This window comes from Aulonocara sp. 'chitande type north' Nkhata Bay, linkage group LG3, assembly GCF_057382095.1.
Source record: "Aulonocara sp. 'chitande type north' Nkhata Bay isolate Kocher_YH1m ecotype deep benthic linkage group LG3, A_spYH_male_GT1.1, whole genome shotgun sequence".
Classification (NCBI taxonomy): Eukaryota; Metazoa; Chordata; class Actinopteri; order Cichliformes; family Cichlidae; genus Aulonocara; species Aulonocara sp. 'chitande type north' Nkhata Bay.
The window spans coordinates 74,410,395-74,433,456 of NC_141346.1; the positions used below are offsets into that span (position 1 = coordinate 74,410,395).

General features: G+C 42.7%; 3 protein-coding genes and 1 long non-coding RNA gene across 4 annotated transcripts in view; 1 reads left to right on the top strand and 3 right to left on the bottom strand.

Annotated features, from left to right (window-relative positions):
- LOC147337014 (uncharacterized) overlaps positions 1-2,990 on the bottom strand; it is a 31,842-nt gene extending 28,852 nt beyond the window's left edge. The window contains exon 1 of the mRNA XM_086265831.1: positions 2,827-2,990. Coding sequence (XP_086121957.1) covers positions 2,827-2,844 — 18 coding nt within the window. The 5' untranslated portion in view covers positions 2,845-2,990. The remainder of the gene's footprint in view (positions 1-2,826) is intronic.
- LOC147337001 (protein NLRC3-like) overlaps positions 1-23,062 on the top strand; it is a 618,167-nt gene that overhangs the window by 485,326 nt on the left and 109,779 nt on the right. The gene's annotated exons all lie outside the window — the stretch shown is intronic.
- LOC147337013 (protein NLRC3-like) overlaps positions 1-23,062 on the bottom strand; it is a 504,309-nt gene that overhangs the window by 69,514 nt on the left and 411,733 nt on the right. The window lies entirely within an intron of this gene.
- On the bottom strand, positions 3,196-10,478 carry LOC147337015 (uncharacterized). Its single transcript, XR_015128565.1, has 3 exons — positions 9,546-10,478; positions 3,371-3,462; positions 3,196-3,279 (listed from the first exon to the last, which is right to left on the bottom strand). It is a non-coding gene; the product is annotated as an uncharacterized LOC147337015 (long non-coding RNA).

Here is a 23,062-nt window from a genome sequence, read left to right on the forward strand (position 1 = left end):
ATGGAGATGTTCGCGCGGCACTGGCAGCACGGAGCACCGCCTTTGCCTCCGCGAACACATCGGACTACAAACACGCACATTACCAACTCCGGAAGACGATCAAAGCAGCTAAACGTGAGTACAAGGACAGGGTGGAGCAACAGTTTGACAACCCTCGGAGTATGTGGCAGGGACTAAACACGATCACAGACTTTAGAGGGAAAACCAGCACACCGCAGACCACGGCCTCTCTGTGTGAGGATCTAAACGTATTCTACGCTAGATTCGACACAGCGAACACCATGAGACCAGACAGTGTGCGCACCGCGGATGACGTCAGTGCGCACACTGTGTCTGAGGAGGATGTGCGGAGGTGGTTCAAGAAGGTGAACGCACGCAAAGCTACTGGTCCGGACGGGCTTCCCGGCCGCGTCCTCAAGTCATGCGCGGCTCAGCTGGCTGGAGTGTTCACACACATCTTCAACCTTTCCCTCTCTCTGTCTGTAGTCCCAGCCTGCTTCAAAATGGCCACCATCGTCCCTGTACCCAAATCCTCCACCATCTCCTCATTGAACGACTGGCGACCTGTAGCCCTGACCCCCATCGTGAGCAAATGCTTCGAGAAGCTGGTCAGGGACTTCATCTGCTCTGCACTACCCGACTCACTAGACCCTCTACAGTTCGCATACCGCCACAACAGGTCCACTGATGATGCCATAGCCCTGACACTACATACTGCCCTGTCACATCTGGAGAAGAGAGACACGTATGTGAGAATGCTGTTTGTAGATTACAGCTCAGCATTCAATACCATCGTTCCCTCGAACCTGGACAGGAAACTGCAGGATCTAGGACTGAGCAGCTCCCTCTGCAGCTGGATCCTTAGCTTCCTGTCTGACAGACGCCAGGTGGTCAGACTGGGCAGCATCACCTCATCCCCCATCACACTGAACACTGGTGCTCCACAGGGGTGTGTACTGAGCCCTCTCCTGTACTCACTCTACACCTACGACTGCACAGCCACTAACAGCTCCAACATCATTGTGAAGTTTGCGGACGACACTACAGTGGTGGGTCTTATCACCAACGGTGATGAGACGGCTTACAGGGAGGAGGTCAGCGCCCTGACCCACTGGTGTCAAGACAACCATCTCACCCTCAACGTCGCAAAGACAAAGGAGTTGATAGTGGACTTCCGGAGGTGCAGAGAAGTACACACCCCCATCACCATCAACGGCGCTGCTGTGGAGAGAGTGAGCAGCTTCCGGTTCCTTGGTGTACACCTGGCTGAGGATCTTACGTGGTCAGTACACATAAACAAAACAGTGAAGAAGGCGCAGCAGCGCCTCTTCTTTCTCAGGAGACTGAAAAGATTCGGCATGAGCCCCCGCATCCTCAGGACCTTCTATCACTGTGCCATTGAGAGCATCCTCACTGGATGCATCACCACCTGGTTTGGCAACAGCACCGCCTACAACTGCAAAGCTCTCCAGCGAGTAGTGCGGTGCTCTGAACGGATAATTGGAGGTGAGCTTCCCTCCCTCCAAGACATCTACAGGAAGCGCTGCCTGAGGAAAGCGGGGAGGATCATCAAGGACTCCAGTCACCCCAGCCATAAACTGTTCAGACTGCTTCCATCAGGAAGGAGGTTCTGCAGCATCCGGTCCCGTACCAGCAGACTGAGAGACAGCTTCTTCCATCAGGCCATCAGACTGCTGAACACTTCATAGACACCTCAGCTTCACTACTGGAACTTCAACACTATGCACTCCACACTGTATATAAATGCCACTTGTTTTGCACATATTCAACTCTGTATATTTTTATATATTTTATTTATTGTTTACTCTATTTAATTTGTAAAATATGTGTACACACACAAAAATATTTGGTATACACATCCAGAAATGCATATACTATTATATATTGTACATATATTTATTAGTTTCAGACGTAGCCATTCTTGTATTTTGCTTGTTTACATTATTGTATTTTGCACAACTCTGTTTCACTCACATGTGCTGTACCAATGTACCTGCACATGTGATGTGACAATAAAAGTGATTTGATTTGATTTGAGCAGCAGAATGGAGCTAAAAATAAATGTTGGTTTCAGTTCTATGAAGCTTTGAGTATTTTGGATCAGTAGCTGCTGTGTGTGTTGCATCATATTGCTGTAACTGTTTATATGCTTTATATATTCTGAGCTAAGTTGATCTATAGTGTTACATGATACACTCTCAGAAATACAAAATAAGAACATTTTTGTACCTATAGGAACATTTTTTTTTAAATGTTCCCTTAAAAGTACATTACTGGTGTTTAAAAGTCCAGAAATGCCCCTTTAAAGGTTCAATTTGAAATAAAGTACAAATCTGTATTATAAAAAGAAGGACGATGCAGTTCATCTGATCACTCCTCATAACATTCTGGAGTGCAGGCAAAATGCTATTATAAAAACTTAAGCAGCAACTTCTCCAGGTTCCAATATTTATGCAATTCTCAAACCTTTTGGCCACGACTGTATAACCTCTTCTGAAGTTTAGTGGATATTATACATGGTTATGCTCAGGATGTGTCGGCCAGTTTCCACTGGAAACACCTTTTGGTTAAACTGTCAGCGAGGAATTTGCATTTGCACTGTTACATTTTTATATAACTTTAATGCACATAAACAACAGCTGCTTGTTTCAGTGAAAATACATTGATGGGTTTTTAATAAAGTTGTGCAGCTGTAAAGTATTTTGTCTGGTGTCAATTCTATCGTCAGCTACATCGTTATGGCAAATGTTCAAATGTATATGGTGATAAATATCTTTGGTCATATGGTCCTGCTCTGTCTGTCACCTTCTGTGTTGAGCTCATTGTTTCCTCTGTAGTGGCTGAGCTGAGTCCAAGTAGCTGAAAATGTTCCTCTGCTGCTCCGTCAGACTCTCCTCCTCCTGCTGATCAGCTGGGACACAAAACAGATCTTTGTTAGGCTCCACACTGCACTGAAGAGTCAAAGTGTCTCATATGTTCATCTGACAAGTAAAAGAACACATTTTTGTTTCCCGAGGTGGGCAACTTGTTGGAAACAAACACAAAAGCTTTGAGCACTGATACCTGCCATTGCTGGCATTGAAAGATGCAACGCCAGCAATGTGGATTGTCAAGACTCAAACCAATCATCAAGCAAAGACAACAGGGATCATTTGTTTCTGTTTATTTAGCATTCACAGCATTTGTAGTTGCCTTCTGTGCAGGGAAAGTCCACGCACACTGTGTGGTACCGCCATCCGCAGAAGGTGCATTCAACCTCTGTAAGAGAAACGAGATTGTCTGAGACTGAAATGATATTAACTAAAGAAGTGGTGATTTGTAAAACTTCACATTTTGATCCGGGACGTACTCTGCATGAAACCAAGCGCTCACTCTTCCTGCTCAACAAATGACAAGGGCGGAGCCTTATACCACGTGATACAGAAGCTGTGCCGTGTGATGCTAAAATTAGCAGGGAAACAACAACGGAGAGCACGTCAGGGATGACGAGAAAGTGACAGGAGAAAATCCGTCCCGGTCAACCACCCAAACATCAATAACGGGAACCTTATACAGCGCTTCCCTATACACGTCGAACTCCCGCAGGCACAAAGACATCACGGAGGCTATCACTTATCACCTGACCAAAGATATGGCTCCATCAACACTGTGCAAAACGAGGGATTTAGGAAAACGATCAACACCCTAGACAAACGCTACACAGTGCCGTCCCGCAACTATTTTTCTATTGTTGCACTACCTGCTCTGTACACGCAGCGTCGAGCAACGGTGGAGACGGAATTTCAAGCAGGACAACATTTTGCTGCAACAACAAAACGTGAGACATTTGTTGTTTTATGTTTATTTATTGTTATGAGAGAATCATGATCTCAATTCTAAGCCAAAAAATCGTGATTCTCATTTTATGCAAAATCGTGCAGCCCTAACATTAACACAAAACTATTGTTTCACCAGAGAAACACACATGAAGAGAGAGAGAGAGACAATAACAGCTACCAAACAGTCGTCATAATTCGTCACACAATGAGAAAAGGACAAATCAACAAGTAACAATGACTAATTAATATTAAAATCTGTAACATAATGTATTGTTTGGAGTTTAGTCTGATTGGTTCAGGATGACCTGCCATTATCCAATCACACGTCTGCTTACCTGCATCTTTTCTCTTTTTTCCAACCTGAGCACCTGATGGCTTTGAACTTTTGTTGTCCATCTTCCATTGGTTTGAATTTTGCGCTCCAGTACAAACACAAATCCCCCAACCCGAGGATCAGCACAATTAACCTAACAGACCTACACCTTAGTTCACAGATTCACTTTGTCTAAGGTTGATTTCTGGGATTTCACACAACCCAGGATTCAGATCGTGAATCCATGATGGGCTTGGATTTACATCATTATAAATGAAATGCGCTCTACTTGGAAGCAGCCGGCCCCGCCCCTTTTGACGGGTTGTGTGAGACTTTAAATCATCAAACTGTAAATTATAAATTAAATTGTTATTGATCCTTTACCCCGAGTCCTAAAGTGTAGATTTATTTTCTTCTTATATTTATTGTTTGTTTACTTGCATCGCTGTAACTGCAGCCTCGTCGTCTCGTCTCTCTATATGCTGGACTGTCTGTAGCGGAGATGACAATAAAGTTTACTTTGACTTCAGCAGCGCGCAGGCGCACCGAGGGCTCTCGCGCTCACGTTATGGAATTTAGAAAAAACATCGGTGCAGATTATAAGTCTGTATCATAATATCTGTTTGTTGTGTTGTTTTTATTTTGTTTTGCGAGCTGGTTATTAGATGCCGCTCCAGCCAGCCAGAGACTCCCCGCCGCCCCGCCCTCTCCTCCCTGTGCCGCCAGCAGCAGGCGCACCTCGCAAACGGAGGGCGCCCTTACTCCCAGCAAATGGCTGATAGAAAACCGATCGGTGCCTACGAATTTCCCAATATGCGCTGGCATGACGTCGGGGAAGCATGGGTACGACCGAGTATTTTATTTTTTTCTTGCCCGTGATGCCCCCCCACCACGATGCATTCTATTGGTTTGCACACTTACACACACCCAGCTGTGGTTTCCTGTTTTGCTGGACTCTGGAGAGCCCCGCCTTTAACGCTCTTCTCTCACAGAGAGCAACAGAAAACTTGGAAAAACTCCAGATTGACTGAACTCAGTTCAAAGTTACCTTGACACCTTTAGATGTGAGACGTAGTGATGGTCCGCTTGAAGCTGACGCTCCGGTGCGTGTGTCAGAAAGATCAACGCGCTGCTTCAGAAGCACCGTGTCGAGGCTTGATTCGTTTGGCCAGAGTCACGTGATCAGTGACGTCTGAAGCTTCGTTTAGAACGTACCTTTTTTTAAATTGAACTTTATTGAAACACAATGAGTATACAACATACAAACAGATGAAGTTTACAAAAGAACAGAACATGAACATACAGAACCAGGAGTAAAAAAATTATGATATGAGTAGGCGAAAAAAATCAACATATTGTAACGTGCAGTGGAGATGAAGCCAGCCGCGGTGTGCAGGTGGATAGCAAATGAGCAACAGCTTCTGACTTTCCAAAAAGTACTCATTTATTTACAATATCAAAAATAAAAGTGCTACCTCTACCACACATTACTAAAGAGCACACTAGTCCGCGTACACACGGGAGCATCCATTACAGGAGGAGTGCGAAGAAGAACACAAAGGGGGTGACACCAGTCGTGAGACAGGAGGCGCCGCCATGTGGTGATACACTGCATTACAATAGCAACTGTTACAATATAAATATTGTTCTGAGGCTTTTTGTTGGTTGAGTCTGAAATTGATTGTATGTACAATTCATATCCTTATAAAAAGGCAGAAATATGGTGTTTTATTAATAAACTTACATTTATGGATATAAAATAGCTAAAAGTATTAACATGCCTCAGAGAAATCACTAATAACACTAAGGGCTGGACGGATTTGATTTGCATTCTTCAAGAAGAGTGTGGTGTCATCAGCTAGCTGGCTGATGATGAGCTCCTTATCAGCTGTGCTGATTCCTTGTATAACAGGTCAAATCTCGGGGTGGAGTCTTAATCATTTTAATTGAGCTATGGCCATTCGTGTACAAGGTTTTGATAGCTTTACAGAAAAATGCCAAATTTTTCCAAAGACTGGAAAATAAATTGATGTTCAATTGTATCAAAAGCCTTTTAAAAATCCAGGAAGAGAATGAAGCTATAGTCAGATACCAAATCAGAGTAATCAAGTAGATCTAAAACCAGTCTCATGTTCTTAGAAAGGTGTCTGTTTCTCATAAAGCCTGATTGTGTCTCATCGATAATTGTGTCCAAGAACTCTTTCATTCTGTTAGCAAGTACTAAAGCCATAATCTCATAGTCATCATTGAGCAGACAGATGGGTCTCCAATTATCAATAAGAAGTAAGTCTTTGTTTGGCTTTGGAATAAGTGTTATGAGACCCTGAGTAAGAGTAGGAGGGAGGATGTTATTCTCTACACTTCCTATGAAAAGCTGCAGTAAGAACGGAGCCAGGAGATTAGAAAATGATTCATAAAACTCTGCAGTTAAACCATCTGTGCCGGGAGATTTGTTGGCCTTAAGTGCAGAAATAGGATTACAAACGTCCTCCACAGTCAGAGGGCTGTCACAGTGACTTCTATCTTCCACAACAATAGTTTTTAGGTTTTTAATATTATTGAGAAACAGCGTTGAGACATATATATATATATTCTACTTTTCTAAATGATTGACTATTTCAATGGAGAACCTAAATGACACGGACCCGTGTTTGTTATTACATATCTCTATTTTGAATGTGACAAGTCTATCATTGCCTGTTATTCATAGGTATTAACAGAGTTTTTGGCCTTTTTTTCCTCTATAACAGTTAATTGACTCTTTACAGTGGCCTGCTATGGTTAATAATAACATGTTCAGTCATGAGTGAAATCAAAGCTTTTCTTCACTTTAGCATTTAACATTCCCAACAATATAATGTGATACCTTAATTAAAACACAGCTAATAAAACACAATTTTCTTAATGCAAACATCAGTGACTCAACATTAGCAACCAAAGGGTTCAGTCTGCAGCTCACACTCATGTGAAGCTACAGCCTCCCCCTTTAGTCTCTGTCATCCTTCTGCTCCTGCAACAACAAAACAAAGCAAGACAAAACCTCCACCCTTCTTCTACAGGCTGGGTGAATTGTTGTGGACATTCACTAATCCTAAAGTCGGCACCGTTTTTGTCTCAGTATCAAGTCAGTTAAACTTTTAGTCGTCAGTCCGTCACAGTCCAGTCACATGCATACATCCACACACATTCATACCAGATATTGCTGATAATGGAGTCTCACGCGCAGCCTATTCGAGCCTCCATCACCAGCAAGATGACGTCATCATTTTAAAGGAAAACAGCTCCTTGTTTTTGGACTGGATTGACTCGCTGCAATCCTTTTAGGCTCAGGACTTCTCATGTGATCAATGTCACATATAAGTGAATTTCTCCCAAGCCCATTATAATCATGGAGAAAAACACTTTGCCACTGTTTCCAGTAAGAATATTTTATAGCGCTTTAAAGTTCAACCTCTCAGGTCTGGATTAAAGAGCTGATTTGTTAAATCGGGAACTCACAAAATACCAAAATATCACCACCGGTGGATCACACCTCTCAGATGTTCTTATCTCAGTGCACTGTAACAAAAGCACAAACAAACGCAACCAATAAAATACTAATAAAGTAACAAATACTGGGGCCCATTGCAAACATGTCCAAGCATAAAACCATCTTTCTCTCTCTTAGAGAAAGAAAACAATCCAAATCTCACTGATAAAATCAACCTAGTGTCAAGCAAAACCCAAAAATCAACCAAAACTTCACCAGAAAGTTTTCCTCCCTCCCGGGACAATATTGTGCAGGAATACAGGCACCGTAACTCCTTCTTGCACTGACAAAAACATGTTGGATTGACTTGATTCAATAGTGGACACTGGTTGCACACAAAGGTTTTGCTTTGGCAGAAACTTAAACAACTGAGTTAAATCAACACAACCTTTTCATATTCAGTAAAGCTGCATGTTGTGTTCATAAAACACAATTGAAACATGTTCAGATGGAGTAAGTTGAGCTCCTGGAACATTTTAATCCTTCAATTGAAATTGAATGGGTCTACAACAACTACCATCCTCCTATCTCTATCCTGGTTGCAGCAGGGCTGGGAAATAACCCTGAAGTGATAGGTTACCAGGCAGGGTACACCCTGGACAGCTCACCAGTCTATCAGATAGAAACACACAGCCGTTTACATTCATGGATAATTTAGCCCAGGACCTTCTTACTGTGGAGCAACAGCACTAACCAGCATGCCAACAATGGAGGAAATACAGGAAAGTTATGATTTCCTGTATTTGAGGCAGAATTCTTTTGTTCTTGCCCTTGACAGGTTAATCCACAATAAATAGCAACAGCATGCATGTGGTGTGTGTGTCGTTGTCTGCCTCTTATAACTCCAGTGATTTTCCTGTAGTTTGAAATCTTATGCGGTGTTGACACAATAATTTGTTGTAAACCAGGAAATTCCCAACTGTGGTAGAAAGCACAGCTTAGCCTTAGCAAATGTTCAAAGAAAAGTCGTCACGTCCTGATTTCTGCTTCACTGATAAATATTGTCACACTGGGGTTTTTGCAAATGATATCAGTGAGCACTGTGTGGCAGCTGGAGTCAGACAACTGAAGCTCCCACAATCAAGACCACAAACAGCTTTCAAAGGAGATTTGAAGCTTTTCTGGCAGCAAGCTTCATGATTTATGGGACTGGAACTGGAACAGAAACTACCTGATCACCAATGGTGAGCTGGCATGGAATTATTTTTATGACATTTTATCAAAGTTATAAATAAGCATGCCCATTAACACATAGTGAGTGAGCATGTTGTCTTCCCACGCAGTGAACAGCGGATGCTAATGTTTTTGTCACTTTTTACAGAGTCAAACTCAAAGTAAGGTCAGTGCTTCCACGCTTTAAACGCTGCACGCTCACACTCTCTCCACACTCGATAGATTATCCATTGTTCATCTGCACACAGCTGCGGTTTTAGTAACGCAGTAACGCAGCGTGCTTACGGCAAAGTAACAGTAATCTAATTACCTTTTTTGCAATAGTAATCCCTCAATTTACGCGTTTCTTGAAAAAAGTAATCGGATTACTGCCCATCTCTGGTTGGAGCTGTGCACATGTGGGTTCAACCTTGTGTACACGTTTATCTTTGCTGTGTGTACTTGTACCTCTGAGTGGAAGCTGAACTCTTGAGTTCGAGTATCGAAGCATCAGCTGTGACGTTAAAGTCCAAACAGCTCGTTCATTTGACGTGCAAATGAACGAAGGTAACGCCGTTTTCATGTGGATGTGTCACTGAGACACTTTCCACATCCACAGCTCACAAAATGGGAAAACTATAGAAGTATAACAGTGAAGAAGTTACTATGTTACGGGTCCCAAGGATGAAGACCTCGATGACAAATATGTTACCTGTAAAAGCAGGTGAAGAGCAGAGTAAGGAAGACACGATGCGTCTCTGCTTTCCTCCAGAACGTGTCTGAGTCTGATTTATTTCACACAAATAAATGCTATAAAACACTAAACATGAGCTTTCAATATACTGTTCAGCTGCTTCCTCATTCACATCAATTACATTTACTTATTTCACAACATCAGTGAAATATACTCTTTTTAACTGGTTCAGTTTCTCAAGTTCACACTTCTTTCCATAACAGCTACATCCTTTTATCATATCAATAAACACATCACATTGTCTTCTGCAGTGTCTTACTGGCTAAACAGTTCTATTCAATAACAGCATTGGTAAATACATTACATTTGTTCCCTCCAGTAATTTACTGGCAAAATCACTATTTAGTGCATCATGAAACACAGCTTGTTGAATCAACCCATGAATGCCTCTGTTAGCTACACAGAGTTGCTCAGAGTGCTTGTGTTACACTAGCTAATCTACTCAGTCACTTTAACAGAACTATTAACATTCACATCTCACAGAACTGATTTGATTGGAGCATTACAACACGTTTGCACAGAGCATAGGAGCGCACTGACTCTGCTTCACGAGCGCTCCACCTAACGAGCGGGCTCGCGGTGCGGTCGCGCGGGACACTCCTCTGGTTTTCTCCCGTGTTTACATATAAATAACTTTGGCGGACCGCCTTAACTCTCCCATTCACATTAACGTGGGTAACCATGGTGACAATAAACAACATTTTCGGTGCGAGCACCGTGTACCGACCTGTAAAAGCAGGTGAAGAGCAGAGTAAGGAAGACACGATGCGTCTCTGCTTTCCTCCAGAACGTGTCTGAGGAAGCAGCGGAAGGTGGGCTCCACTTACTGCTCCCCGAAACCCCGGAGCAAGCACCAAAGTTCCGCCCTCACTGCTTTCTAACATAAAATGAATCCCTGTTACATGGATTTTCTATCCTCTTAAAGAAACTGAAAATAAATACATATAGCAATGAAAAATGTCCCGTTACATGAGTGTTTTACACAAAATAATATTCATGTGGTCATTCCCTCACAGGGGTGCCACAACTACACTGCTGTTTTGACAGAGACACAGTGTGTTTATCTAACTTGGCTGAAGCCAAAGTTCTCCAGACAAATTCAGTCTGTTTCTGCCAAGTGTGAACTCACTGGATGAGCGCCAGATACACAGAATCAAAAAGGGATAAATTACTTTTCTTATGTCATGTTCCCGTCACAAACTGGCTCAAGGAGAGGGGAAGCAGGAGTCCACAGATGAAATGTTCCTATAAATAAAGTGGAATTTATTCAAACTTTACCAAAACTTCAACACATCAAATACAAGCAGTTCAGCAGGGAGTGGATGTGTGTTGCATGTGCCAGGTGGATGCAGAGAGAGGCCAGGGCCACGTTCAAACCTGAACACGCTGCACAGTGTTTTCTTCCATTTGTTAGGGATGAATGAAATGCTTCCTTGAAAGGATGTGTGCAGTCACCAGTGGGCGTGGAAGCATGTGCGCCCTCATTTGGTGGGTGTGCAAGAAAAGTCATCCTGTCACACAGCAATGCCTACATAAATCACACCACTCTGCTTAAAATAATAATGTTTAGTGAAGCAGGTGAAGCAAAGGGCTGCTTTTAATAGGCTGGGAGACCCAGGTGTGCTGCTTTAGCTGCTGAGCCTCTTATGACAGAACAGCGGAGAGTGGTAAGAAGGGAGGAGGGGGTCTGGCTGTGTTTGTGAACGATAGATGGTGTAACTCTGGGCGTTTATCTATCAAAGAGACGCTATGCTGTAAGGACATTGAGCTGCTAGCGGTTAGCATGAGACCGTACTATCTACCACGAGAGTTTACACACGTGATTATGATAGCTGTGTATGTCCCGCCCTCTGCTAACGCTGCAGCAGCCTGTGAGGTCCTGCACACTGTAACCAGCAGACTCCAAACACAGCACCCTCAGGCCCTTTTCCTGATCTCTGGGGACTTTAAAGATGATGTAACCATTTAATTATGGTTACATAATTAATTATGTAATTAATTATGCAAAATGCAAAACGCTCAGCTGTGTCTCCAATCAAAGCTCTGTAACTTCAGAGGTGATGTTCATATGTTGACTAATGGTTTTCTTTCATTTTTGATGTACTGCAGAATATTTGTATAAAATCCAGGCCAGGAAAATCTCCTTCATGTGTTTCTGTGTTTTGTCTTCAGCTACGTTGACACAAAGGCCTCTGCTGTGACGCTCACACCTTTGATAAAGTCTGGAGAGTGTCAGCTTCCTGTTTATAGATACAAAAATATGTAATGTTGTGAACTCTGGCCGCAGCGGCGCAAGAAAAAGGAGAATTACGGGAAGCACTCACAACAGGTAAAATCAAAATAACAAAGTAAAGTAGGATAAAATAAAAACCAACAAAAGAACAACACAATATACTTCCCCGTACTGTTACTGCTAACCTCTGTTAACCTAGTAACTCTTACCTTCTAACTGACAGCTGGTCAATAAACGAGCTCCATAAACGCTCCATATTCACCTTTACATGGAATATAAAGGGAAAAGAAGAAACACAGTGCTGTGTCAGCGTTAGACATATAGATATATCCTTGCTTTTAATACATTTGAAGGTGGGTGGGAGAGGTGCTTCTCCGCGTAGTCTACGGTCTCTTTGGGATCGGTAAAGCTTTTCCTCACATCACCATGGGTCACTAACAGCTTTGCAGGGTATAGCAGTCTGTACCTGACGCCGGTCATCCCACGTAGTCTTCCTCTCATATTTGCAAATGCGGCTCTGCGTTTCCAACAGAGGGAGGGAAATCTGGGAGGATGTTTATTTTAAAAACCCTTATACATCAGGTTCTTGTTCTCTGCAGCTTTCAGCAGAATTTCCTCACCAATGTGGTAGTAGTGCAATCTCAAGATGATGGGCCGAGGAAGATGACTTTGTTTGGGACGCTGGCGATTCGCTCTATGTGCTCGATCGATGAGTGGCTTCTCCTCGAGAGATAGCGCCTCCGCCAACAGGTGTGAACCAACTCAGTCATCTTGGGTCCCTCTGTGCCTTCTGGTATTCCTGCAGTTCTTAAATGATTCCTCCTGGAGTGCCTCAAGAGCTCCACATCTCTCATCTAACTTCTTTACCTCCGCAGACAAACGCTCCACAGTGGCCTGGAGAGTGGCGATGGTGTCAGAGTGGTTCGAGGCACAGTCCTGCAGTTCAGTCAAAGTGTTATCATGCCTGGCCACGTCGCTTTTTATGTCCGAAATTGAGGGCTGGATGCTCTGGTTCAAGGATGATATCTCGCCTCCTATGGTGGTAGAAATCTCTAATATGCAAGTGTCCAGTGCTAGTTAGTTAGTTCTAGTTCTAGTGGTTAGTGGGGCTTTATTTGATGATTCTAGTGTGTGTTACATTGTTGTCATATTGTTGAGTCGCAGAGCTGTACAGTGTTACAGTTTCTGTAGAGTCTGGTATAAGGAACTCAGATCCCTCTGTGAATAATGTTCACTGAAACTGATCTGTAGTTAATGAACTAGTCAGGATTTACACTAGAGAATGTTTCTGCCATTACATGGCCTGTATTTGTAGAGCGCTTTACTCGTCCCTAAGGACCCCAAAGTGCTTTACACATCCAGTCATCCACCCATTCACACACTGGTGATGGCAAGCTTGTAGCCACAGCCACCCTGTGACCACCACCAGTAGGCAACAGGTGAAGTGTCTCGCCCAAGGACACAACGACTGAGACTGTCCAAGCCGGGGCTCGAACCGGCAACCTTCCGATTACAAGACGAGCTGCCAACTCTTGAGCCACGATCGCCCCACATATTGTAGATTTTTGTGACATGTTTCACCCCCTATCTTAAAATGTCTAAATCAAAAGCATCCAATGGTCCTGCATAGTTAAATAAGTCAAGCAGCGAAACAAACATGTTGATCAACTTTCTATGAAAAACAACTATATAATCAGGTGCAACACTTTGACCAGATCTGTAACTGTTTTCAGATCGTCCTGCAAAATAACTCAGAGAATGAAGAGCAAATAAAGCAGAGTCTGCAAGATCTCCTCACAGACTTGGACTTAGAAGAGAATAATAAAAAAACAGCTTTCGTCTCGTCCACCATCTGCATTTCTCAAAAATCCCAAACCAACAAATCAGAAAGGTACTGCGGAGTCTCCATGTCCACCAAAGGTCCTAACGCTGGGAAAATTATGATTGCTGCCTCCTGTCTTAGCAAATGGCATAAATATGTATCTGGTGCGGTGATGACCTATTATCCAAACACAGTCCAGAAAGATTACTTTGATGGAACAATTGAAGTACCTGGAAATATCAGGTGTGAGGCTTTTTGTCTCCGTGATGGTGCCAGAATGAAGCCTTGCAGATCATGTAAGAATTTGTTTGGCTTGAACACAGAAGACCTCAGAGAGTGGCCATATGGTAACTGTGCTGAAGCTGAGAGCCTGAGCAATTTGCTTGAAAATGAGAGAGAAGTTGAAACACATGTGGATGAATACTCAGCTGAAAAGGACAACAGGCAGAGAGCTGAGGATGAGGTTGGTAGGGTTCTTAGAACCGTGTTGCAAAGGATTCGGTTTAACTGGACAGGTGAATTTTACAACCCAGAACAAGAGTGAGATTTCATGAAATCATTTGCATTCATCATTCTGATAAATCAAAGATTCTCTGCTCTGACAGCATCTGTGTGGATTTTCTGTAATCACAGAGACGTGTATAAGCATGTTTACTTTCCATCTCCATGTAATTGTCACATTTAACAATTAAAACTGGCTTCTATGGGTTTTTGTTTGTTTGCTTACATATCTAGTGTTTAATGCAATATGAAGCATTATCAGACAGCATTTATTGGGAAGAATCCCATGTTTATACTGGTCTGTACCCAGGGTACACAGAAAATAAAAACACATGTTTTCTTATTATGATCCCAACTATAATTTACTTAAGCAAAAGCACTACATGTGTAGTTATAATATTTATAGCAGTTACTGTTGAGCTTTAAATTTATCATCTTAAATGTTTATATGCTGATTATATTGCTTTATATAAGAAAGGCCTAACTCTGAGTACACTCTGTGCCAAAAAGTGCTGACAGGAAACTGCATGCTTTTGCAGAAACGTGCTTTTGCAGCTAGAAAGTGAAGCTGATATATATCAGTTTTAATTAGTTTTTACCAACTGCTTGCTAGGGCAATCCCACGAGTTTGGTGTTTTTGTATTGAACATGATTCCAAGTGCTTTCTATAACACATAGCAGAGGTGCCACAACAAAGACTGAGAAGAGGACAGGAAGAGACAGTGAAAGAGATGCACTCCTTCGCCATTCATGTTAAAGCGTTGCATAGCTTTAATTTTAGAGAGTGTTGCATAACTTTAGTCATTTTTCTACCACAGGTGAAGCCAAGAATTGTGAAGCTCTCTTTTGGCCAAATACCAGAATCTGTAAGAAGAAGAAAAAACAAACAATCAAATAGGTCATTATTAAGAGAACAACAATCTCTTGATGATTATCCACAGTGTCTTTGATAACTCTGAGATACAAACTGTCAAGGATATACACATCCCAGCAAACAATAGCTGTGTTTGACTAAAGCGATTAATAACAAGGACAGAGCTACAATCACTACAGTCAAACATAAAGGGCTTAATCCTGAATCCAAGTCTGAGCTGTGATGCCGTTGGTGCTGAAAGCTGCTCAGATCCTGAAGCTGCACGTTTTGTCTCTCTCTAACCAAACCAGCAGCAAAAGAAGACACATTTCGCTTGACATAAACATTGTCATGAATTCCCTCTTACTTTTGCTGGTTTGCTTCCACCACCATTAAAACACACACAGAAAAACAACACAGCACAGCTCTCTGCCTCTCTCAGTGTACTTTAAGAACACCGTTTCCCATCTCAAATCTCTGTTTTTGGCATTATTCGCTTGCTTGTTATGAAGCAGTCTACCGTTGTTTACAGCCATTTTTTTAATGACTTCCGACAAGACAGCCTCATTTCTGCTGTTCAATACCAAATTTTATTTATTTTTTTCAAATTAAGTGAAACTGCAAAATGCTCTGCTGTGTCTCTATTAAAACCTCTTATTAAAACCTCTGAATCACTTCAGCAGCATCAGCCAATGTACATTTGTTGAGTCGTGGTTCTCGTCTGCTTTTGTTCTACTGCAGAATAATATTTTTAAGGTTATCTACTGTAAAAAGCTAGGCCAGGAAAATCTGCTTCATGGTTTTGTGTTTTATCCTCAGTTACTTTGTCACAAAAGCATCTGCTGTGATGCTCACACCTCTGATGAAATTTCACAAGTGTCAGTACTGATAAATGATCAGAATTATAATGTTTCTGACTCTCTGAGTAAGAATTAAATGGAATCTAATTGGGACCTTGTGAATTGGAATTGAACAGGTTCTAGAAATCAGTGATGATACTCAGCTCCAATACCCACCTATGATATTAGGCTGACGAACGCTGACTGGGTTTCATTTACCAGCTTTTTATGTTCTTCCTGCAGTTTCCTCCCCACATCACTCATCTTAACTTTTTTCCAGTCCTCCTCAGTCTAAACAGAACACACAACAATACAAAGAAAAGCTCAGGTGATTGATCTCTAACACTAGGCATCCCCAGTCTTATTCTTAGCAGTCTAACTTCTCACCATATCTTTGAAGGCCTCTCCATTGTAGTAGCGCTTGGATGCTGGATACTCTATCGTTTTGTCACATAGTTCCAGGAAACTGGAAGCCACCAGATGCAGCTCCTCTCCGTCATAGCCGTACAGCTTTTTGTCCTCACACGTCATCAGCACAAGCTCGTCACATGGACATGAGGTGCCCTTTACCACACCAATAACCTGCATTTTTACAATCTCGGGAAGGTAGAATTTTCCCCAGGCGTTAACTTCATCATCATCCCCGTTGTATTTGGTGTTCTCAAGCTCTTCTATCCACAGGTCAGCACCACTTGGCTTCTTCAGGTGAACGCACATGCTTTTGTTTTTGGAAACAAAATCTTTCACCCATTTCAGGTACTTTTCACCTGGAAAGAAGCAGACAAGGAAATATGGATGAATGTAGAAGTGTTGGAAAAGACAAATAGCAAGGTTATCCTACAGCAGTTTGTGAAAATGTTGTATCTTGAAATAAGCAGGCAAAATGAGGATCTCACTTATCTCATATGTTCTGACTACCGACTTTCTTCAGTTAAAGGACAAAAAAAGGGCACACTGGAGGCTGACAGAGTGTGCAATGGTGGGAATCATTTTGCAGAACTCACTAAAGTTTGTTTCTCCTGGAACAAGCTTTTTACACTTCGGCACATGAAAATACTGTGTTAAACTAAAAAAGAGCACCAGACCAAGGTCTACAGTACTAACAGAAAAGCATGCCGTTACCTGTTGCCTGTCGACACAGCTGCTGATCTTCCTCACCAAAAAAATGAGGATCCCTGAAAGGAATAGAAAGGTTATGTTAAAATGAATGACTGTCACGGTGATCATGGGAAGCTCCAAAATATCACAACAATAGCTACGAAATCACAAAATGCAGTGTGATGTCTGTAAGCACCAAACATGACATCTCTGCAAATTCATCTTGAAACATGTAGGTACCTCACACGTACAGCTGCAGCCATCTCAGCCATTTATCACTGTGGCTGCCAAGTGGCTGCCACTTCACAAGCGCATGGCACAACATAGAAGAGCCACCTCCACAGGACAAGACTCAGCAGTCCATCTGCATCTTAAGGATAAAGGACACTCTTTCGAGGATGCTAATGTTCACATTTTGGACAGAGAGGACAGATGGTTTGAAAGAGGAGTGAAAGAAGCATCTATGTCCACTGTGAGCGACCATCTTTGAACAGAGGCGGGGTTTACGACACCAACTCTCTGCCATCTATAATCCAGTTTTGAGATCCTTCCCAGACGCCTTAACGCCCACTCACATCCTGGGCCATCTGACCTCAGGAATTCGCATGATAAGGTGGGGCCAGGTTTCACAATGAACTCACCCGAAACTCTGGCTGATTGGGGCCCACACCCAGTTTCACACCTTGGCTCAGGTGATTAGAGGATCATCAGGGGGTCCTTTTGTCCCTCTGTGGGGGGAAACTCCCACTAGGCTTATATCTGGGACTCTCCACCATTTGACCTTAGAACTGAAGAAGCTTCTCGGATGAGAGGTGAAACGTCTTCAAGTAACTTAAAGAAGTCCAGACGCTTTTCTTTGCAAGCTCCTTTGACTACGATGACCTGGATGACTGAGAACCTTCACAGACATAAGGTGAATGTGACAAACAAAGCGCCTTCTTGTTCTCTGTGATAATGTAAAGTTATTAATGAAAAAACAAACGAGTAAAAAACGGACTGGAAACATGTCTTCAATCAAAACTCGACAAAAACAAAGAAACAGCCTCACTTCTCTGTGACGCTCCCTAAAAATGACGTTACGTGTTACGTACCAGAGATTTCTATACAGCCCTTTATCAAGCCGAGAGAAAGTGACGCAAAACCCTCCAACTAATAACGACTAGCAGAGAGGCTCAGCTGAGTGTAGTTACCTGGTTTGCAGACGCATACAGACGTTTCCTGTCCTCTCGGACGCAGCTGTGATAGAACATGTGGTGCATTACCGCCACCAACTGGCTTGGAGTGAGGACCGGAAATCGCTCATGCCAAATCAAAAAAAATTTTTTTTTCGTACCTTATCTGTGGAGTCAGCGCGTACAAGTCGTCATTCAAACAAAGGTAAGTCAGCTCGAGTACTGCGTGTGAAATGCGTTTGATTTCCCTGCAAACATTCACATTAGTGCAGCATAAATTCATTCATGAGGGGAAATTACAGTGAGAACATGTGGAGGCTGTTAGAGGGAGAAGATAGTGAGTTCAGTGCAGGGCTGTGCAGAGAGGTTTAAAGGGGCGGGTGCTCAAAGTTAAAAAGGGGCACATTGAACCAGGCTGAATAACAACAACACACATTCATCAAGAATCTAATATGGGAAGGGCAGGGCTGTGTTGGTCTGAGACTGTAGACATTAAAAAGTCCACAGGAGAGATGGTAGCTGATTAAACAAGTGTCATGAGATAATAACAAAATGCAAAGATTGGTGACAGCGCTTGGAACCATAAGGCAACAAAAAACTATGTATGTAAAAAAAAAAAAAAATATATATATATATATATATATATATAAAAACACCCAGCACGCCCCTGCGGGCGGTTTATCCTTCAAGCTCGGGTCCTCTACCAGAGGCCTGGGAGCTTGAGGGTCCTGCGCAGTATCTTAGCTGTTCCCAGGACTGCGCTATATATATATATATATATATATATATATATATATATATATATATACATATACACAGTGGGGCAAAAAAGTATTTAGTCAGCCACCGATTGTGCAAGTTCCCCCACTTAAAATGATGACAGAGGTCAGTAATTTGCACCAGAGGTACACTTCAACTGTGAGAGACAGAATGTGAAAAAAAAATCCATGAATCCACATGGTAGGATTTGTAAAGAATTTATTCGTAAATCAGGGTGGAAAATAAGTATTTGGTCACCTCAAACATGGAAAATCTCTGGCTCTCACAGACCTGTAACGTCTTCTGTAAGACGCTTTTCTGTCCCCCACTCGTTACCTGTATGAATGGCACCTGTTTGAACTCATCATCTGTATAAAAGACACCTGTCCACAGCCTCAAACAGTCAGACTCCAAACTCCGCCATGGCCAAGACCAAAGAGCTTTCGAAGGACACCAGGAAAAGTATTGTAGACCTGCACCAGACTGGGAAGAGTGAATCTACAATAGGCAAGCAGCTTGGTGTGAAGAAATCAACTGTGGGAGCAATCATCAGAAAATGGAAGACATACAAGACCACTGATAATCTCCCACGATCTGGGGCTCCACGCAAGATCTCATCCCGTGGGGTCAAAATGATCATGAGAACGGTGAGCAAAGATCCCAGAACCACACGGGGGGACCTGGTGAATGACCTGCAGAGAGCTGGGACCAAAGTAACAAAGGTCCCCATCAGTAACACACTACAACGGCAGGGAATCAAATCCCGCAGTGCCAGACGTGTTCCGCTGCTGAAGCCAGTGCATGTCCAGGCCCGTCTGAAGTTTGCCAGAGAGCACATGGATGATACAGCAGAGGATTGGGAGAATGTCATGTGGTCAGATGAAACCAAAGTAGAACTTTTTGGTATAAACTCAACTCGTCGTGTTTGGAGGAAGAAGAATACTGAGTTGCATCCCAAGAACACCATACCTACTGTGAAGCATGGGGGTGGAAACATCATGCTATGGGGCTGTTTTTCTGCCAAGGGGACAGGACGACTGATCCGTGTTAAGGACAGAATGAATGGGGCCATGTATCGTGAGATTTTGAGCCAAAACCTCCTTCCATCAGTGAGAACTTTGAAGATGAAACGAGGCTGGGTCTTCCAACATGACAATGATCCAAAACACACCGCCCGGGCAACAAAGGAGTGGCTCCGTAAGAAGCATTTGAAAGTCCTGGAGTGGCCTAGCCGGTCTCCAGACCTCAACCCCATAGAAAATCTGTGGCGGGAGTTGAAAGTCCGTGTTGCTCGGCGACGGCCCCAAAACATCACTGCTCTCGAGAAGATCTGCATGGAGGAATGGGCCAAAATACCAGCTACTGTGTGTGCAAACCTGGTAAAGACCTATAGTAAACGTTTGACCTCTGTTATTGCCAACAAAGGTTATGTTACAAAGTATTGAGTTGTATTTTTGTTATTGACCAAATACTTATTTTCCACCCTGATTTACCAATAAATTCTTTACAAATCCTACCATGTGGATTCATGGATTTTTTTTCTTTCACATTCTGTCTCTCACAGTTGACGTGTACCTCTGGTGCAAATTACTGACCTCTGTGCAAGTTCCCCCACCTAAAATGATGACAATCGGTGGCTGACTAAATACTTTTTTGCCCCACTGTATATATCAGCAATCAATCAGAAAATCATTGGTTCATATTACAATTAAATATGAACAGGCTCCTTAGATGTAAGCAGTTCAGATCTGATGTCATTTACATTCTTCACACAGCACATTCGTCCAGGCTGACAGGTAAACATAGAACTAATCTCAGGTAACATGACTCATAGTAGAGATCCAGTAAGAAAGATTGCAGGCTCTAATATTATTACCACACAATCCAAGGACACACCAACAGCTCAGATTTGTAGAACTATTTAAACAAATGTCTTCTGAATATTCAATTCAGGTTCACAGTGGGGGGGGGGGGGTTTCGTGGAATTTTTTAAATAAAGTCTGCAACACAGAAAGAGCTGTGATCAAGCTATTTATTACTGCGCCAACACACATCAAACATCACAGTTCAGTCATGTCAGCGCTGCCACAGAGGTCGTGCTCCTCCTCCTTTACGCCTTCCAAGGAAGAGGGAGGAAGTTACAAACTGATCCTACCACACTTCACGTGTCTCGCTATGAAACCTAACGCATCAATGGTTGTGCTGTTTTGTGCCCTTGGCCTTATCAGCACCTGTAAAGGGAGTTGTTTTCTCAAACTGCTGAAGTAAGTTCATCTAGTTTTAGCAACTTTCACTGAACAGTAACAGTGTCACAACTAAGCATATGCATAAGCACTTAAACACTTTAAATGAGAATAACAGAACATTTCTATTACAGAGGCTGGAACCTGTCCCAGTAGTAGGTAGAGCACACCTGGACAGGTCACCAGTCTGTCAGAGGACTAACACAGAGACAGACATCAGAGTAACAAATCTATTTAAAATTAATGTAAGTTTGCTGCAGCTGTATGTATGAACATGTGTTTCTGTGCTCACAGTCCACCTCTCAGGAACCTGCAGTTCACTTTTAGTCTACTTTAAACAGACCTCACAAAAGGCTGATGTGGCTGGATCAGTAGTTTGATTTGAGTACGATACCTTTGGCCAGGGATTCATCTGGTGCATCGCTTCACTGCAGTCTTACGTATTTTCCCCACACCTGAATAAAAAAATACTGATATATACAAATAACAGCTTCAGCTGATGCAGCCTGACTCAATCCTAGATGTTCAGCACACAGAGACACAGAGGTGCCGTTTAAAGTTTAGTGTTAACCTGAGTCACTGATCATTTGCAGTATTACAGAGTCTGGCAGTCTTTGCATGATGTCCACGTCACTGTAAGTTTCTAGCTGACTTCACTGCAATTTCAATTTCAATTTCTGCTGTTCACAAACGCTGTCCATCTAATCTGACTGAGCTGGAGCTGTTTTGCAAAGAAGAATGGGCAAAGATTTCAGTCTGTAGATGTGCAAAGCTGGCAGAGACAGACCCTAAAAGACTGGCAGCTGGAACTGCAGCAAAAGCTGGTTCTACAAAGTGTTGACTCAGGGGGCTGAATAATTACGCACACCCCACTTTGCAGTTATTTATTTGTAAAAAATGTTTGGAATCATGTATGATTTTCGTTCCACTTCTCACGTGTGCACCACTTTGTGTTGGTCTTTCACCTGGAAGTCCAATAACATTGATTCATGTTTGTGGCTGTAATGTGACAAAATGTGGGAAAGTTCAAGGGGGCCGAATACTTTTGAAAGCCACTGTATATGTAGACACAGGACTACAAGTAGAAGATCAGACATGAAAGTGGAGATAACACAGAAGACCTGCAGCAAAGGTCAGAGGTCAGACTGGGCCCTGGATTCAACAATGAGCCAATGATCATCAAGCAGTGACTAAAGCAGAGCCCTGACGTTCTGACATTCATCACACAGTCAGAACAAATGTCTGCTGATGACTTCATCTCATGAAACGACTGATAGATGTCAGTTCATTGATCAGCTGAGCTGCTGATCTTCATCGTCACAGAAACATTCAGCTTGTTTCAATCAGTAAATAACTCCCACTACTCCCAGTTTGAACTGTTCCCACTCAAAATGCTGTGAGAACAATGATCATTGTAGAACTTCACAAACATCACGTGTTGTTTTCCACATGTAAGATCAGCAAACACACAGAAACTTCCTGTTGCCACACACGGCCTCTAAAATCTCTTCCACGCTTTCTGTCTGAAGTCCACTCTCTGTGTCGGATCCACAGGAAACAACAAGATCTTATTAACATGGTTTTCAATGTGTCTCCTTCCAAAAAGTCCAACCAATGAACAAATGTGTGTATTTGTGGAGGCCGAACAAAAGCATGACACATTTCTCTGTTTCTATAAACTGGAGTCAAACACAAACATGAAGAGTTTCACTGACAGACTCCAAAATGCCCCCACAGTGGATCAAAGGGAAATCCTACAGTGTGGCCAGAGACTCTTAATGGCTCCAACATCAACACATCCACAATGTTGGATCCAGTTCTGCCTCACAGAGTTACTAAGACACACCCTCTGCAGCATCACAACAGCTCCACCTGCTTCACCTGCCTCCTCAGCATCTGTACACCTGAAGAGAAAAGAAAGGCTCCAACAGCTCAAATCTACAAAGGATTCATGA